Source organism: Vespula pensylvanica, chromosome 18 (genome assembly GCF_014466175.1).
Source record: "Vespula pensylvanica isolate Volc-1 chromosome 18, ASM1446617v1, whole genome shotgun sequence".
In the NCBI taxonomy this organism is placed as follows: Eukaryota; Metazoa; Arthropoda; class Insecta; order Hymenoptera; family Vespidae; genus Vespula; species Vespula pensylvanica.
In genome coordinates this window covers 486,470-505,390 of record NC_057702.1, presented here as the reverse complement: position 1 = coordinate 505,390, position 18,921 = coordinate 486,470, and the positions used below count along the sequence as shown (strand labels likewise).

General features: G+C 46.3%; 1 protein-coding gene across 2 annotated transcripts; it reads right to left on the bottom strand.

Moving 5' to 3' along the window:
* Positions 1 to 184: 184 nt before the first annotated feature.
* Positions 185 to 18,625, bottom strand: LOC122635420 (collagen alpha-5(IV) chain-like). 2 transcript variants are annotated; one of them, XM_043825626.1, is made up of 27 exons: positions 18,291 to 18,619; positions 12,022 to 12,207; positions 8,253 to 8,297; positions 7,940 to 8,161; positions 7,698 to 7,760; positions 6,908 to 7,144; positions 6,653 to 6,814; positions 6,454 to 6,580; positions 6,224 to 6,373; positions 5,974 to 6,150; positions 5,718 to 5,882; positions 5,291 to 5,640; positions 4,976 to 5,225; positions 4,699 to 4,892; positions 4,409 to 4,615; positions 4,227 to 4,332; positions 3,574 to 4,118; positions 3,295 to 3,493; positions 3,016 to 3,215; positions 2,849 to 2,948; positions 2,579 to 2,764; positions 2,190 to 2,482; positions 2,018 to 2,105; positions 1,744 to 1,914; positions 1,449 to 1,634; positions 1,060 to 1,352; positions 185 to 983 (listed from the first exon to the last, which is right to left on the bottom strand). In XM_043825626.1, the coding sequence occupies exons 1-27, from the start codon at positions 18,396 to 18,398 to the stop codon at positions 525 to 527; spliced, it is 5,469 nt and encodes a 1,822-aa protein (XP_043681561.1). In that variant the 5' UTR covers positions 18,399 to 18,619; the 3' UTR covers positions 185 to 524. The 2 variants fall into 2 exon arrangements, with proteins under 2 accessions (XP_043681561.1, XP_043681562.1); XM_043825627.1 differs by lacking the exons at positions 185 to 983; positions 1,060 to 1,352; positions 1,449 to 1,634 and adding an exon at positions 1,657 to 1,679 and having other exon boundaries at positions 1,714 to 1,914; positions 18,291 to 18,625.
* Positions 18,626 to 18,921: the final 296 nt, after the last annotated feature.

Genomic DNA, 18,921 nt, shown 5'->3' with positions numbered 1-18,921 from the left:
AAACTTGATGCGACGGATGGAAGGAATTTCTGTACATCGAAATGCCCAATACCGGTCCACTTCTACTTCTTCTTTATTATAAAAGATTTTGTAAAGTTTCTTTTACGAGAGATGAAATCTGTAGGAAGAACGATGGAGACGTTTCGCTATAGCAGCGGATGTATCGAAAGGATGCGAAGGAGGATAGCTTATAGAAAATATTTTTATTCGATGCGATACACGTGAGAAGCTCTTATAATAACGAATGTAATAATATAGATGAACGTTAATTTAATTAATTTATTATATATCGGTGAATATCGCGATATAAAGTCGATATTCGTTGCGTCAGTTCGCGAGGGAACGCACACTGTTCTTTTTATTTGGCATAATGTTTCGCATCTGGCTATCGTACGAAGGTAGCCTCGTGCAATTTCGCGATAGCCGTGAAAAGAATAGAGTTCATATACATACGTATTTGTTTATATGTACACAGAGAGGGGTTCATCGAACGAGTCCTACGCATTCGTAATTTGGAAACTCGTTTAGAAGATCGTTGCTTCGGTGGTTCGTTCGACTTTACGAGGGCGGCCTCTTCTTCGAAACTGATATGGTACATTTCTATTTGGGTTTTTACTTCTACCATACGGTACTCTCTGCCGCGAGTAATCCGGCGGATAGCGTGACTGCGGATAAATTTTCGGTCTAAAGTGTATGTTGCCTACTTCTGGTCTGACAAACCGATCTTCGGTAATACGACGTCGAAGGCAGACGGCGCAACGACTGACCCTCGACGTATGATCGGTTTTCAGTGTCTGCTGCAAAGGCTTTCGGAACATTTCGTAGTCTTTGATGGTCGCCAACCAGTAGGAAGTCGCGGTGGAGAAGTAGTTGCAGGTACCTAAGCCGCGGCACTCGATAAATGGTCTAGCGCGGAATTCTTCCAAACACGATCCTGGTGAGATCAATGACTGACCACCACCGTCCGCACCAGCGTCCCTATGCTGTAACATCGAAACGTTGTCGATCGATCGATAGCGAGCGAGTTTTCGTCGATACGTATATTCGCAGTTGCATTACCATAAGGAAACTGTAACCGATCCATAATTCTTCCCAACCACCAGGACACTCTGGTATATCCATGGATTGACTGTGTACGGCAATGATCCTCGTTGGAGCTTCGCAAACCGAACACCTTGATATGTATCTGCCGACCTCCGGAGCTGGTATAGGTGTCATCATCATTGGCATGGGTTCGGTCGTACTGAGCCAATAGCTGTAATCGTTACGATTGGCATAGTCGCAAACATTGTTCATGTTGCAAAACATGAAGGGCATCGTTGAAAACTTTCTGATACAACTTCCCGCGGTGCCTGCAATTACAGTCCATCGACAATGCATGTTTAGATTTTATTCCGATTTTTCGTTCGAGACGGAGTAACGAGCGAACATGTACCGGTTATACTTACCGAGATCTTGCGCGTAGGCTCGGCCGTTGCCCATGATATGGAGCAAAGAGAATCCATCCCACAACTTTACCGTATTCTTTGGACAAAGTGGAATCATTTCGGATTGAGAATGTTTAGCGAAGTGGAATCCTCTGTTACTAGGGCCGGGAGGTGCCACCGCTGGTATGCCTGGGAGCCCGGCATTTCCTGTAGGAATATTTAATGATGTATTATCTGTGCTCGTTTATTCGAATTCGACGAAAGAATGTCTTTCGACTTGCACCGATATTAGTGATCGATCGATGCGAAGACTCACCGGTGAGACCTTGTCTACCAACCGTGCCAGGCGAGCCGGGATAACCGGGCGGGCCTTCTTTACCATCGGGCCCTTGCGGACCGGGTAAGCCGATCATACCGTGTTCTCCTTCCCGACCAGGAAATCCGTCTTTACCTGGTTCGCCTATCGGACCTCGGGATCCAGGGAAGCCTATAAAGATTGATAATGAGATCACGATAGGATTTGTAACTATTCGTTATTTTTATAGAACGATTTTGCAGCGAATCATATTATCTAGCTTCTATCATATTACCTGGCAATCCCGCAGGCCCTACGTCTCCGGGTGGCCCACGTCCAGAGAAAGTTGAAAATAGATTTATACCCCGATCTCCTTTCGGACCCTATTGAAACAAAGGTTGGTAGATAAGTCACCAAAGACTGAAGTATTCCTTTGTAAAAGAAGAAGATTCTTTTTAAGAAGTAACCTGTGGCCCTGGAGGACCAGGCAATCCTGGTAATCCTGGTTCACCGTCGTCTCCTCTTTCTCCTTTAGGTCCAGGCACGCCTTGGAAACCAAATAATCCCGCGTCGCCTCTCGCTCCTTTCGGTCCTGGTCGACCGTCCAATCCCCTCCAACCGGGTTCACCTGTTTCACCCTTTGCGCTGCTAGCGGATACACCCGGCTCACCGACGTAACCTTTGGGACCGGGTATACCTGGGAAACCTGACGATCCCTGGGAACCGGGTGTACCAGGGAAACCTACGTATCCCGTGTGACCTGCAAGTCGTAATTCGTTAATAAAAAGGTTTATACCAATAATTCGAGTCTACTTTCAGTCTAAAAGGGTACATGCAAATATATGGCGACGTTTACCTTGATCTCCCCTTATCCCCTTAGACCCATGAAGCGAATATCCAACGTCTCCACGAATTCCTTTAGGACCGTTCAATCCGTATTCTCCAGGAGCACCTTTTTGTCCTGGCCGACCAGGAATTCCAGGCATCCCGTCAAGACCGGCACGTCCTGATTCACCGTGCTCGGCTGAGTCCTCGGTTGGACCTATCGGAGTAAGAAAATAATTTACATTTGCGTGCATTCACATAAATGAGAATCGTTGGTTCGCTTCTTTTCTCGATACATTACCGGGTAGACCAGAAGGACCTACGTCGCCTACTATCCCTTTCAACCCTGGGAAGCCTGGCGAGCCATACAATCCTGGATATCCTATGTCACCTTGTTGGCCCTACGTATTTTTTTCTTTTGTTATCCATTCTTTTAAAGAAGAAAATGTTTGGTACAAGTGGACTAACTTTACGACCCGGTATTCCAAGATATCCCTGATCACCTGGCTCTCCTTTCTGGCCCGTTAAGCCATTTAATCCTGGATTTCCTTGATCGCCTGTTTCCGCTGTCGCATACGACGGCATTCCTGGTTCTCCTACGTGACCTTTGGCACCTGGTGCACCCATAATACCTGGATATCCTTCCAAGCCCTCGTCTCCGGGCATACCTTAAAGAAAATTTAACAAATTTATAAGTCTATGGCATAATCGAAGATTTGACTTTTAAGTAGGTATCGTCAGTTATACCTGGGCGACCCATTATACCGGGATCACCATCGGGGCCCTGCTTTCCGTCCAGACCATCGAAACCAGGTGGTCCCATCGGACCACGTTGACCTTTCTCCCCGTATCTACCGCGAATACCAGGATAACCGTGTGGTCCCTTAAAACCTTGATCTCCTCTTTCTCCCTTAAATCCATCCGGTCCCATGTCACCTATCTCTCCCTAAATACGATAAAAGTATTTCGTTTGTAATTTGACTACGAGCCGAATTTCACTAACGTTATTCCTCTTGTGATTATTACTTTTGGGCCAGGCGGTCCATTAAACGCATCGAATCCTGGCTCTCCCTTTTCTCCGGTCAAACCATTCAATCCATCGGTAGCTAGGCCAGGTTCTCCTGGTAAACCAGGCCGACCATCAAATCCAGAGCGTCCCGCGGTTCCCATCTCTCCGGTGAAGCCGGGATCTCCCGTATCACCCTGCGGACCACTGTACGAATTGTCGCCCGGTAGACCAGGTACTCCGACCGGTCCAATATCGCCTTCGATACCTTTGAGGCCTATTGGGCCAGGGTAACCCGGATTACCAGTGATACCTATATTTCCTTTTTCTCCTTTTGCACCTGGTGCACCGTCGATTCCATCGAGACCAAGCCAACCAGGTGGTCCAGGTTCACCAATCTCCCCGACGTCACCTTCCTGACCTGGACTGCCAGACAATCCTATACTTCCGTCTAAACCATGGAAACCCTGAGGACCGCTGTCTCCATCGTCGCCACGGCGTCCAACAAAACCAATTTCTCCTTTCAATCCTTTCATGCCGTCGAATCCTGACGGACCGTCGGGTCCTGAAATCATTGGATGGCGCGTGAATACGTCCAAGTTATTTGCGTGCTACGCAACCTCACGTTTTTACGATCTGTCTACTTTTATACAATCCCTTTTTTTAAACTTACCGCGAATTCCTACGTCGCCTATTCTCCCAGGCATTCCAGGTTGTCCTGTAATTCCTGGAAAACCTCTTTTGCCTTGTGCAGTATATCCTCGTTGGCCTTTACCGCCCTGTGATGAACGATGATAACGATAACGACAGTATACTTAATAAAAAGATATCTAGAATCTTTAATAAAGCACTAACCTGAAGACCTGGAAAACCCTCGAAACCAGGAGCTCCTTTCCCACCCTTCATACCTTTCAGTCCATCTACGCCTGGTCGGCCACGGAAACCTTGCGGTCCAGGATCTCCGATTTCTCCTTTATCCCCGTACGGACCAGGTTCGCCTATTTCACCGTAAAAGATATTCGGGCCGGGATCACCACGATTTCCTTTATTGCCAGGACGACCCTATATCACGTGTCGATTATTGTACGTAATTTCTTTGGGACGTTTCTTTTTTTTCTTTTTACTAACAGGAGATTTCAACTTACAGCAACACCGACTGGTCCTTGAGATCCAGGAGTACCAGCAATGCCACGGGGTCCTTGCAGTCCTGGCATTCCCGGATATCCCTTCAAACCTATCGGTCCTTGTAGCGACAAACCAGGAGATCCTACAGACCCTGGCAAACCGGGGTAACCTTCGTCGCCGGTTTGTCCTTGATAACCTTTGAAGCCAGTTTCGCCTGGCAAACGAAGTTTTACGAACATTAAATTTTGGAGGGATAACTTTTACAAATGAGGAAAACGCTATTTAATTTCGACTAACCAGGAGCACCACGCTCGCCCTTATATCCTTTGTCTCCCTGTTTCTCGATCGAAAACTGCGAAGCATCTCCTGGTTCTCCCTTTTTACCAGATTCTCCTGTAATACCTTTTACACCCGAAATGCCGTCGTATCCTGGATCACCGCGTAAAAATTCGATCGGTACGGATGCCGGTTCACCCTTTTCACCAGGTATACCATCCCATCCATGTGTTCCGTTACGACCAGGAAATCCGGGAGCACCATGATCGCCCTAAACATTGCACTTGGTAATACAGATAATAACTAGTTATACGCGGTGAAAGACGTTTAACTAACCTTTTCTCCTTTCGGTCCAGGTGCTCCAGTATCTCCAATTTGGCCAACTTTACCCCACGGTCCCGTAAGACCATCCGGTCCAGGGAAGCCCTTATCACCGATATCCCCGGGTGGACTGACGTGATGTTCTTCCGGTGGTAAGAAGACCTTTCCTGGTTCTCCTTTAGGACCTTGCGGTCCTGCGATACCCGGCCTTCCGCTGTCTCCTTCTAACCCTCGTGGTCCTACTGGGCCAGCTTTACCTTGTTTACCTTTAAATCCACGAGATCCGGGTAATCCAGGAAATCCAGGAGTTCCTGGGTATCCGCTCACTCCAGAGTCACCGCGTTCGCCCTTTCCACCGGGTAATCCTGCGCGAAGGTATGATCGAGCTTTAATATTAAACCCGATAGATAAGTGTCTATCTACTCGTCGTTCCTTCGCTTACCTGGCGTACATATACCACAATCGTCTCCACGAAAACCCTTAACTCCTTTTGGACCGGGTCTACCTGGCCATCCATCTGGGCCAGGCATTCCAGGAGATCCTGGTAAACCGTGTTCTCCGGGTGGTCCTTTGACCTGAAATCCTTTTCCAGGAAAGCCTTTCTCTCCTAAGAACATAAAATCGCAAACGTTAATAACGGATCTGATTCTGTAACAACCTTTAATAACATTTGATCCTCCGAAGGAAGTTTTAATCACCAGGTGGTCCAGGGTCTCCGCGATCTCCAGGTGGACCAGTTAGTCCTGATAATCCCGATTTACCGTCAGGGCCTGACGGACCTATGATCGTTACACCTGGAAATCCTTTCGCGCCAATGAATCCAGGCTGACCGGGAAGACCTTGTGGTCCTTGTGGTCCGATAGTACCAGGAAGTCCTATAAAATGCGAAAATAACGTTTTGCGTGTAGCTCTTGGTAAGATTTATAGATGTCTAAAAGATCGTCGTACCGTCATCTCCTTGTTCTCCCTTGATGGAGGAGCCCTTCTGTCCTGGCTCGCCAGGCGGTCCAGAAGGTCCTGGAGGTCCCGGAGAACCGATGTATCCGACTTTTCCAGGAAGTCCAGGAGTTCCTGATTCACCGGGATCACCAGGTGGTCCTTTGATCGAAAGCGAAACGAGCAGCGTTTAATCCTCGACGAATTGCGACATTTAATCGACTTTATCTTAGAAAACTAACCGAGATCTCCCTGAATTCCAATACTACCAGCGATTATTTCGTCGAGTTCAGGTATGTACGTTCCTGGCTCGCCAGCAGCTCCTTGCTTTCCTGGAGGACCTTGATTACCAGTTTCACCAGATTCTCCCTGAAATCGTAATGGAAGTTTATGAAAACGATCGATGTCATTTTTTCTTGGAGAATTTTGAACGACGCATACGTCGGGACCGTCCGTTCCAGGTTTTCCCGCGTAACCCGGTGCACCTTTTTCTCCTTTATTTCCGGCAGGTCCAGCTGGCCCTTCGAAGCCTTGTTTTCCCCTTGGACCATCGTCTCCTCGTTCGCCTTTCGTACCTTTTATCCCGGTGAAACCTGGCCGACCCTACGGATAAGAGAAATCAACTCCTACTGGCTAACGTTTTTCAACGACTTTCATACTCGCATTAATCGACCATCGACCATCGTTTTTCCTTACCTGCGGTCCTTTCGCACCTACTTCTCCTTTGCGTCCGCGATATCCGTAATCTCCTCGTTGTCCTTTCCAACCTCTAACACCTTTCACGTGGCTAGTGTTCACTTTTTTTTTGTACTGTTCATTACTCGAACCCGGTTCACCCCTATCACCTTGTTCACCAGGCACTCCTTTTACACCGTAAACGGTCTCTCCACGATCGCCTCCCATACCTGGTAGGCCTGGAGCACCTGGATAGCCCTAAAATTAAATATTAAAACAGAAGCGCCCAATTCTATTAACGGCGAGCAACGAGGACGGTTTAACGTAGTTTCCACGCAATGCAGATTCTTTCGAACGAACTTTTTCTACGCGAATAGCAACGGGTTTATCGAAACAGAGATGTTTCGTCGAAAAAGCGACTGGTCCATTATTATTATTCGTCGCTTTTTAAATCTTCCCTCGAGAAAGATGATTCGTGCTATCAGCGGCGATGCTCGTGTCAGCAGATTGAGTATCATCGCTTCGAATTTCGGTACACGCGCAGTCGCTTTAGCAAAAGCGATTAAAACTTGCTTCTTACTTGTCGTCTGAAAACTAATCTCTTTCTCGTCGACGACGATGGATCTTTTTTATCGTACTACAGGAGAAATGGTCGCGTCTCCCGACGGCGATTATATTGTTTTATCATTATCGCCTTATCGGTAAAATCGTATTCGATCGTGTAAAATGCTATCGTCCGATCGCTCTTTCTTTTTTGTCTACTCGTTACGTAATTGTCAGGCATTCTCGTATACGATTAGGAAATACTTACGAAGTCGCCGGTCTCTCCTGGATAACCCGTATCTCCTGGAATTCCGTAAGATCCTGGGTAGCCCTGGATGGCGAAGAAAAAGTATAAAATTTAATTCCTCGTAGTACTTTACGCGAGGGACATGTTTGAAATAAAATTAATCCGATGCTTCAAGGCACGGAGGAAAATTATATAGCAAAAAACGTATCCCCTCGAGGAGAATCTAAATTTCGAACGCGTATAAAACTATGGGATCTACTTGCCTGTGGTCCGTTGATACCGGAATCACCTTGGACTCCCTTCACACCGACCGAATTGATTCCACCCTCGCCAGGTTCGCCAGGAAGACCATAATCTCCCACATCTCCTTCCCCTCCTCGTTTACCATAAACTCCTGGCATACCTGGTGCACCGGCACGACCGTCCGTGCCGTTGCATCCATCGAGACCGTCCGGTCCCATAACACCGGGAAGTCCAGTATTACCCTATGGGAAATTTTCAAACGCACCGTTTCGACTAAAACTTTGATAGTTTGCTCAACAATCAGATGCGTTTTATAAGCATTATTATACGTACGGAAAGTCCAGGAGATCCAGTGAATCCTCGTATACCGGACTCGCCCTAAGAAAAAAGAAAAGAAAAAAGAGAAGAACGAAAGCTTTAATACTGATCTTTGCCATAGCAATGAGTTTCGCGTCGGATCATTAATTCTCTCTTCTTTCCTACGCTCGTACGAGTGGCTCGAGTTTAATCGAACGAAATAAAATCGACGAATTCGTTTTCGTTCGATCATTTCGAATACGACGATTTATTTATTTCTCTTGGATAGACGATTTAATCGAAGTTTCGATGATAAAGGTAACGGAAAGCGTAAAGTGTTGCTTTACAAGGACGCCTTTCGACGAACGCGAAACGATGAACGCATCGCTGTAAAGACTCTTTCGTATGTCCTTTACGGGCGTACTCCGCACGAAATTGACACACTTCCATTTAAAGTTTCTTCATATCGATGGACCACTTTCGTATGCACGAAAAGGAAAGGCCCAATCGCAGTCTGGTATTAAAACGTACCCATAAATGGTCTCTCACTGCCGCTACCATTATTCACAACGCGACATTATTATCAACGTGACGATAACAAATTTTTTTTTCCAATTCGCAATGGGGGGGGGGGGGGAAAGCTTTACGAAAGGAAGAATACATTTTTTCGAGCGAGCGAACGAGGGAAATAGTGGATACAACCTTGGAACAGCATAATCAAAAAATAAAAAAAAAAAAAAAAAGGAGAAGAAAGAAAAAGAGGGCGGTACTATAATCGTCGCAGAGGATACAACGATGAATCGCAAAAAGGACGTGGTTGATGGGGATTCGAAGAGGAGGAGGAGGAAGAGTACGCATCGACGAATATCTGGATATGAGATCATTCGACGTCCGGCTTGGGACGTACGTCGGGATGCAAAAAGGAGTGAGAGAAGCAGAGACAGACGGAGACGCGTACACTTGTCAATGGGAAGTGCGTTATCAACGAGCGACTTCCATCTTTTGTCTCTTTCGTCCTCTCTCTCCTTCTCGTACACACGCGAGATTCCGAGATCATGGCGACCTGATTTCGATGGCAGCAGCCACGCTCTTCTCATCGCTTTTCTAACAAAGGACAAGGATAGGTTGCCTCGAAGCTACGTTCCTTCTCGAGTCCTTGATCGTTACTCGTGCGATCGAAACGTTTCCTTTTTGACTATTTTTCGCGAAAAAGCCGTTCGAAGTCCCCGAAAGATGATTTGAAGTTATCGCATCGAAGTTATCGGTCCGAGTTGTAACGGAAAATGAACGGCTTTTCCTTTCGCAATAATTCTCCCCCGTTGAAGAGACGATGGAGAGCAAAAGACAATGGAATCGTCCAAGACGAACGATGAACTTTGAAGATATTACGAACGGAAGGGAAAGCAATGGTAATTATTATTCGTAGGTACGCACGAACGTTTTAGATAAGAGAGAAGAAAATAAATTCTTTCGTTTCGGAGAGAAACGCGTCCTCGACTTGGTGAATAGTAGGACGGAAACGAGAGTGACTTCACCCCCGCATTTGCGATAGGAAGAGCAAGGAACGCGTAGGATTGGCTCGCGTATCCGTTCGATGAGCCTTATCGCAAAATACGCTGTTCCTTTTGTCAGCAACGACGATGGTAGCAGCAATCTCGAACGTTGTACTACCAAACGAGAAATCTACTAATCCATTGAAAACAACGATCGTGGCGAATAAAAAGGCGAAACTACGCGCGTTGTTCGAGATCTAAATTTATTTGGGAAAAACCTATCGTATACCTACGCGGGCATTCAAGATTTTCTTTTTTATTTCCTTCGTTTATCGTGTAATAGCGGAGATAATTCGAAAGAGAGAAAATAAAAACGAAACGAATACGGAGTCTGTTGGCTCTCTCCTTCTCGTTATTTTCAGCGAATCGTTCGACGGAGACTTCTTTATCGGCGCTTAGATAGCCTAGTTTCTTGAAGCGAATCAAAACAGCGGTCTACCACGTGCGTTCCTTCTTTTCCGTTCGTGTTACACGGTTTTACGTACGTGCCAACGAAAAGAGATCTATTTAATATGTCGGCAATGAAAGATAAACAGTTTCGAGACACTTTCGTTGAACCTAATTCTATCTGCGGAGGAACTTTATGTATTATACGCGATCATATTCTTACATAAGCAAGTACCTAACGGAGAAAGTACGACGTTGCCGAACGTCGATGGTCGCAAAACGGTTTAGGGATGTTCCTTCGGATCTCGATAACGAGAGATTCCGGTCTGAGCGCGAATGAGAAAGAGAGAGGAGAGGACAGAGAGAGAGAGAGAGAGAGAGAGAGAGAGAGAGAGAGAGAGAATGCAGTCAAGCACGTGGGTACACGCGTAATATCTGGGTAATCGTTACGTTAGATAGGGATCAATGCCAAACGCGTTGGAACTCGAGATACAGCAATTTATCATTAAACGCCCACGTTTACGTTTCGTTAACCCAAAGTGCAGAATTGTGCCATTCCCGTTACTCCTACGGCAATTTCAGACAGACGGATCGTTCAGGCGTCAAATCGTTCTCGATGCAAAGAGCGAGATCGAGACGAACGTCGTTGGGGGAGACGTCTTCAAGTATCTTCTCTTTTCGACGCATCGTTTCCGTTCGTGATAAATGCATTTGGATGAGAAAAAAGAAATTCCTTTTATTTATGTTTTATTGATACGATACGACAGTTTTTACAAATTCCAAGCTGATCTCGTTGTACGTGTCGTCTTTTTTCATCGACGACTTTGGCTCTACGTAAGAGATCTTGGAAGCGCACGAAGGCATTCTGTGAAGATCTCGAGAATGTCCGACGTGGTCCGACGGCTTGCTTTTGGGTAACATAAGACAACGCCGTGGGCGATTTCTCTCTCTTTCTCTATCTCTCTGGTCCGCTGTGTCGAGCGAGCGAGCGCGCGCGCTTCGATCTTCTTAAGAAGCATGACGTCATCGAAAGAGACTCCACCAGCTTGCACGTAACCCCGGTGTCTTTCGGTCGCCGCATAAAACGAGATATGCCTCCTCGTAAACTCGTTCGTTTCTCCGCAAACCGATGAGAGTTCGTTAAGAAGAAGTCGAGAGAGCGTGAGCGCGCGAGCCCAATGTTTTGTCACGCAGATCGCTTCGACGTCGCGTCTCTTAAAATTGTGATTTGCATCATCGCGCGATCTTATTTTTTACGACTCTTTTCCTTTATATCCTCTGTCTCTCTCTCTCTCTCTCTCTCTCTCTCGCTCCTACCGTGCCCCAATTCCCGTTCTCTTTACGAGCGGGACACTCCTTTGTTTGATCTTACGTCTCCTCTCAACGAGCAACGTTTTTTTAGAAATCTCATTTTTAAGAAAGTACACGTTTTAGAGGAGAAACGACGGAGGGAAAAGATCGATCGCGTACCGATCGGTTTTCGATGCAATTAACGACACTTAAGGGAGGACGCGAGCAGAATTCGCTTTCTCGTACGGACGACAAAGTGCGGGCGGAGCCGTGGGAGTTGCTCTTGTAAAACGCTTCTGCCTCTCCACATTTGGAAGCGGTTCTCTTTCTAGACGCTGACGTTACGACTCTTTTTATTTCTGATATTACACGCTCGTCCAAGCAATAATATTTCTTTTCGAACAACGAACAAAGAGAATCCCATTAATTTTTTCATTGAGAATCATAAATCGCGTGGGAGTGTTACGGCCGTAAGTCTTGGTATTTCGAATAAGCGAGATTTTACGGTAACGCAAGATAGCGTTAGATAGCGTTGCTAAGAGGAAATATTTCTAAGCCGTCGCATAAATACTCACTCGATAGCCTTTTTCTCCGGTACCGCCATATTCGCCGCCTGCGCCTTTCTCACCTTTGGGTCCAGGAGGTCCGTCCGGTCCGACCTCGCCCGGAAGACCCTCTAGCCCTTGCTGTCCAGGTATACCAGGAAAACCAGGCTGTCCTTTTATACCGGTACAATTGCATTTGTAGGTGTCCTTGCAAATCTGAAACGCACGATCCATTTTATAATGGACATCTTTGCGGTAGGATCGCATCGACAACAAATCGTTCGTTTCGTTCGAGGTAAACTCCTTCGGCATTGCGATAATATTATTCGACGAGGAGTCGAATCGGGTTATTATGTTGGACGGACGAGCCGCTGCTATTTGCTTTCTCATCGTGCGAGAGTACGTCCTCCGTTGTTTGTTCAAATCATCGCGTAAAATATTACGAATCGTGAATTTCTACGTATTAAATTCTTTAGCTAGCATCCGCGCAGTCACGTAGGACTCGGCTGGCAATGTCCGACGAATCTTTTCAACGAGATCGTTTTATTCGTCGAGGTTCGTCGTCTTTTCGACAGCTTTTCCGTAAACTTAGTTTTGGAATACCGCGTAGAAGAGGAAGAAGAAATGAATGAAATGCGAAAGAAGAGACAAAAAACGAGGGGAGAAAAAATTCGCTGCATCCGCAGGCGGGTATCGGATTGAACGTGACGCGCGACTCGTTGCGAGAAAATAGACGATTCCGTGCGATGACGATAACGACGACGATGACGATAGCGATGACGACGAGGACGAACCGAACGAAGGACACGGGCAGCGAGTATCGCTTTATGCATAGGATATGCACAAGCGTAATCGCGAGGTCGACGCGAAAATGCACTCGCTCGACATCGCGTAGATCGGTCTTGGCCTCGGCTGGCAGCTCTCGTCGAACGCTCGTCCGCGAGGCCGACGTTTTTACGATATTAATACGGCGATCAGTCGTCTTCCGTTCGGTCGATGAAGTCATTTTGGGAAAAAGTTCATTGAGGACTTTTGTTGGATCGATCGGATCGCTCGGCTCTTTTCTTTTATAACCCGTTGCGTCATTAAATCAAGTCGTTTAAATTAATTCGCGTCGCGTTCATGATTATTTTTCTTAAGAAAAGCGAGGTCGTAGGAGATCGAAAGAACGCTCGGTACCGTCGAGCCTCGTCGTCGACGTGCTAACGTTCTAACGTCTCCCTTTCTCATCTTTTTCTTTCCTCTTTTCGTTTTAGAAAAGCAAGGAGGAGTCGAGCATCGAAGGACGTCGCTCTATTTGCAGAGCGTCGGAGGCGAACGAAAATGGAGAGTCGCTTCCACGCGTTTGCCTTGCGGATGAATATTCCGCTTGTGTCAACTAAGCGTTTCGTGTTCGTCGCTCTCGACGAATCTACTGGATAAATTTGCTGCGAGACCTTCGACTTTTCAATCTCTTACTAATTCTCTCCTTCACGACGAAGAGAAATACTTGCGATTAGATTCGTCGCGATATCGTCAAAATCGATTTAATCGGCAAAAGTAAAACTCGGATCGTCCGAGTTGGAACGTCGTGCAATATTCTTCCTCGCGTTGCCACTTAAATCGTTCGTCGTCTTCGATAGCGCATCGAGGAGACCGTCGGTACTTGTCGCTTTTTTTTTCCTTGCGCCTTGCGATGACGTAACGAGCGCAACGGTAATTCGCCGCGTGACATAATTTCGCGAGCACTCGACGCGTCGGCTCCGGCGATCTGCGGCGAATTATGCCTCGATTCGCGGAGGCGCCTTCCACTTGCTTATCTGTCGCGCCGTAACATCCGTTCCAGAATTCTTTCCTTCGGATTACTTTTGATCCGGCAAACTCTTCGAGTTTGCTTTCTTCGTTTGGTTCGTCGCGTTGATAGAAAGGTCCGCCACGTGTCGAACGCTTTCCACGAATCGAGGAAGTTTACGAGATCACTCGAAATATTCGCTCCTCTACCCATGGGTCTACCGATGGGTGGGGCTATTGAACTCCTCGAAGGAACCGGTATCTTCGTTAAAGATATGATCCAGATCGGAGATTCTCAAAGATGGCTTTTTGCACCGATAGTCGGGCGACGTCTACCCATGCGATGACGAAAGAATAGTCGAATGTAGAAGAAAAATGTTCTCAACGTTATTAGATTTCCATGCCTCGATACCGTTGCGTTTTCTACTGTAAACGAATGACGTATGTCTAATCCTTGATCCGATTTGTAACGTCCGAGAAAAAGTCGCTAAAGTGTACTATCAATCACGATAGAATCGTCTCCCCCCCCCGAGACGAAAAGTTTGCACTTCTTCGGAATCTGGATCAATGCACGACGATGTTTGGTCTACCTGCTTTTATTTCCGATAAGGAAGAAAGACTGATAAGAAACAATAGGGTCACGATAGGATTAGAAAGATCGTTAAACGAGAAAGACCGTAGAAGCTAGCTATCGATGAAACTCGATTTCTTATCGGTCATTAACATTTCAAACTTTTCCATCGTGCGGTGCCCCAAATCAACAATTTTTTCTTCGCGAAAAAAGTTTCTACGCGTGACGTAAAAAGCGAATGAAAATATAAGACGAGTCTTTTGGAATCTGCATAACGCGCGGCACAAACGATCGTCTTCAACGACGAGGATGACGCTGACCAAGCGAAATAGCGGATGGATGTCGTAGGACGTAGGTAGAAGAGTTGGCTGATTCGCGAGCTTCTCCCTCTGGTTAATTCTCTCTCCGTGTGTCCGTCCGTCCGTCCGTCCGTCCGTCCGACCGTCCGCATACCTTCGACTTCGTCCTCCTCTTCTTTCCACTCCTTCCCTTTTAGTCCACTCGACCATGTTCCTCGATTCTTTTCCATTCAATTTCATAAATTACAACGTTACCTTGATAACCGTAAAAAGTATTTCGTTTCTAATTTTTCGAAAGGATCGCTCAATTAGGGGTTGATTAAAAATTGTGGCAGTAACGTTGCGTAACGTGCTACGTAAGTTTACGTTTTTAGAGTGTAGCACAATTTCCGTAATTGATAGCACTTTAGTTTTATGCCGTCAACACTGTCGATTAAGTCGCGTTTAAAGTCAAACGCTTTAAAAATGAAAAGAAGTAATATATCGAAAGGACTAAAAAGAGAAAGCGTATTACTTCTTAGAGAAGAACTTGAAGAAAAAAATAGTATTGCAAATTAAACGATAAATCAGTAATAAAAGAAGAACAAAATCTTTCGACTTAATTCTAATCGGGCTTGCAAGTTTCTACTGCAAGTGTCGAATGTCAAGTCCGGTTGAGCTTTCCCAAGAGACCTCTCTGGCGAACGGATCTCCCTTTAATTAAAATTCATCGGGAGATCATTTCCACGATCGCAGATTAGGACGATGGAATTTGGACGATGCATTTTGTAAAATTTAGAATAAAATTCGAAAGATGGTTTGATTTTTTTCATCGGATCAGGTTAGAGGCAAGAGATTAGTACGATAGACGCGTTCGAATTCTTTCAACGATACGGGCCGACCTCGTATTTCCGAATGCAGCGAAATGCGATGATACCAGGAGTCGAGCTTCTTCCTGGTTTAATTTATCGACGACATATGAGAACGAGGAGGAGGAGGAGAAGAAGGAAAAGGAGGTGGAGGTGGAGGAGGAGAGGGAGGAGGAGAAGGAAGAGAACAACGAGAAGAAGAAGGAAAAAATATCTCGCTTTGGTTGCATCGCTAAAGACTATCGGCTCGCGCGGAAATAGAAACGGATATGAAGACGAAACCGAGTCTATTTTTAGTCGGCAATAGACACTCTTGTATCCGAGAGAGACCCAACGATTCCCATCATAGAGAAGAACCGAAATGTGTTACGAGTTGAGGTGCGTTTAAAAAATTAGATCGAAAGAAAAAACACAGGTGATATTAAGACGTAGCGTAGACGGGTAATGGGATATTGCTATTAATCAGAGTATTATACTCGAGTTCCTTCGTCGAAGCGACGCTTTCGAGTAACGAACCAATGTGAATTGGTCAAGGCAAGTTCCTCGAGTTTCAAAAGAACGTTACGCATCGCGGCTAACCCCTTGAACTCCGCGCGATAATATTATATCGAGGTTGCTCGTTTCGTAAGAGATATCGCTTTCGCCCTTAAATATTCTCTAAAGATGGAAACGTGTGAAGAAACGCGATCACCTATGCAAATCTATGTACCGTTCGCGCATTCCTTTAAAACTTCGATATTTGTTTTATTTCGACGTTCGCTGTCGAGAAGTCAACGACTACACTCGACCTAAGTAGCTTCACGATCGTCGTCGTATCTGCGTCGGTGTTATTAAAGACCTCTAGGAACTTCGTCGAGCGATAAGTTCCTTTTGACGGACCGCGTACAGTTACGGAACCGAAACCGTGTTTATGACACAATTGGAAACGAATTCTATCGATATCTTCTCCGAAGACAAATAAAAACAATTCCTCGAAGTCGTCGTGCGCGTCGGGCTTGTACAGAATCGGTAAGCACTGCTGCGGTCGACGAGAAAATTTGGAGGAAACCGTGCGGTCGTAACGAAAACGATTCTTGGAACGTTATCGGTACCTATTTCTTTGGTGCTTATCGACGATACGCCGGATATAACTGTTTTTTAGCTGAATCATCGCCTCCTTTTAATACCAAAGTCACGATTAATAAATAGACCTTTTTCCTTTGAACGAAATCGAAACGGTATCTTTCATTTTCTTGCAATCTTTAGAATTTCTGGGAATCGACGATGATTATAGAAAAGTCATTGGCGATAAACTTTGTTCGTGGTTCATTTAATTTGACATTTTTCAAAAAGAAGCCATTACCAAGAACGATGCGACGAACTTGAGGGGAGTTTACGCTTGCGTACAAGCAAAATAAACGCGGGAAGGGTTATCGTGACATCCATAAACACTTTGGTCTATTAAACGATTCTCGGATGATTCTCCGACGATTCTCGACTCGCTCTCTTATCGTCGTCGGTCGTCACAACGAACACTTTCATTCACGTTCTTAATAAATTATTTTCAAGCGTGATGTCACTCGCACGTTGTCTTCGTTCGTCGAGTTAGACGCTCGACGATATTCTCTTATCGCCTCGATACTTCTCTTTTCATTTGCGCAAAGGAAGTACGTACATTCGGTGAATTTCTCGAAAATTATTTTTAGACTTTACGAGTCAGCTTTACGATATACCGATTTTTATACGATTTGCAAGCCGAACGAGTTTCGTGCTTGTAAAATCGTGGCCGACATCGTAATTTTAACTCGGCTAACTCCAGTTCGGTGAAAGTAGTACTATTATCGTTACCGGGACTCTCGAAATAGCCGCTTCTTCCAGCTCGGTTTTCCATCGACATCGGTACCGGGATCTAATCGGTAATACGTAGCAACGGATCGTTGGGTTGGCCGAAACGGTCGATCGAAAATATGCGAATCGAACGGCTGGCTGAGAAGGACCGATTAATCGGACGGTTGAAAAGAGGACGAAAAGAAGAGAAAAAATCAAAAAAAAAAAAAAAAAAAAAAGAAACCGAAGAAAACGAGAACACGTACGAGATAAAATTCGTAAGGGCATCGCTTCGAAAGAAGATGGATAACATAATAGCGGAGGATGATTCCGGCTGGGGCTTGCGAAACCGACGAGATCGTCCTACACCTCCCCTAACTCGGTCGGCCTTCCTCTTTCGTCCCGTACAACAAAGACCGTTCCCTACCATCGGGCGTCGAAATCGCCTGCGGAACTGCCTGCTGAGTGACTTCAATGAGACAGAAAGATCAAACTTTCCGAAAAGCGAAACTTTTCGATATATTCCGACGGAGGGACAACCTATTCCGTATAACGTAGATATTCTTTTGGAGGTAGCAGTTTAAAGGGAATCCTCGTCGAGGTTTACTTTCTTTCGGCCTATACCGGGACAAATCCGAGAATGCGTCAGGAAGGCGAAATTTTACGTCATCGAAGCACTCTTTTATACGAGATAATTGGAAAGCACGAGATCTCTGTACGTCTCGATCGATTTGCGCGTTTTGCCGTGACCTGCTAGAAAGTTATAGGCGAGAAATGGGAATAGCGTTCACCCACGTTCGTAAGCGAGCTCGCGTGTTTCGAGCGTGCCGTCACGGAAGAGTTTACATCTTTTTTCTCGCCGGATCTATTCGATCGTTCTAGACGGTCAAAGCGAGCAAATGTCAGCCCTATCTCGATAAGCGCATTGAGAACTTAAAGACGACGAGTCGCAATGCTCGCGAATAGATAATTACTGAAAGATAAGGACTGGAAGATTGAACTTACCGTAGCTTCGATCGCAGATATTTTCACAACGACGAGTATGACAAGGCCGTAGGCGACTCGCAAGAAGCCAGGGCTAGGCCCATCCAAATTGGCGGCCAAGGGCCGCATCGCGGAGGGCCTCCTCCTACTCCTCCTCCTTACCTCCCTCTCCTCGGTATTCGCTCGTCTACCTGACGAGGCGGTAACGATTGCTTTTCAGTGCTCTGGCAGATCCTTTTTTCGCGAAAATTCGGTGAGGCAAGCGATCCGTTCGACGGCGTCCGGGTCGCGTCTATTCGGTGTCTCTTCGTGGCGTGGCGTAGAGGAGTCGAGTCGAGTTGCGGACGAGTCTCGAAGGGCCCGCAGTCAGAGGTAGAGAAAGAAATAAAGCGCGCGCGCGCGCGAGCCGGAGAGACAGAGAGTCAGAGAGACAGAGAGAGAGAGAGAGAGAGAGAGAGAGAGAGAGAGAAGAAAGAAAAAGAGACCGAGCGAGCGAGAGAGAGAGAGAGAGAGAGATAGGACAAGCCGTTCGGCGCGTACGGGGCGTCCGCTTGATCGCTCCAGCCGCCACACACAGAGAGCCGGCGTGTCGTCGAAGAGAGGGCGGGAGGGAAAGCGTGCTCTCTCTCGAGAGCACCGGTATCCTTACGCG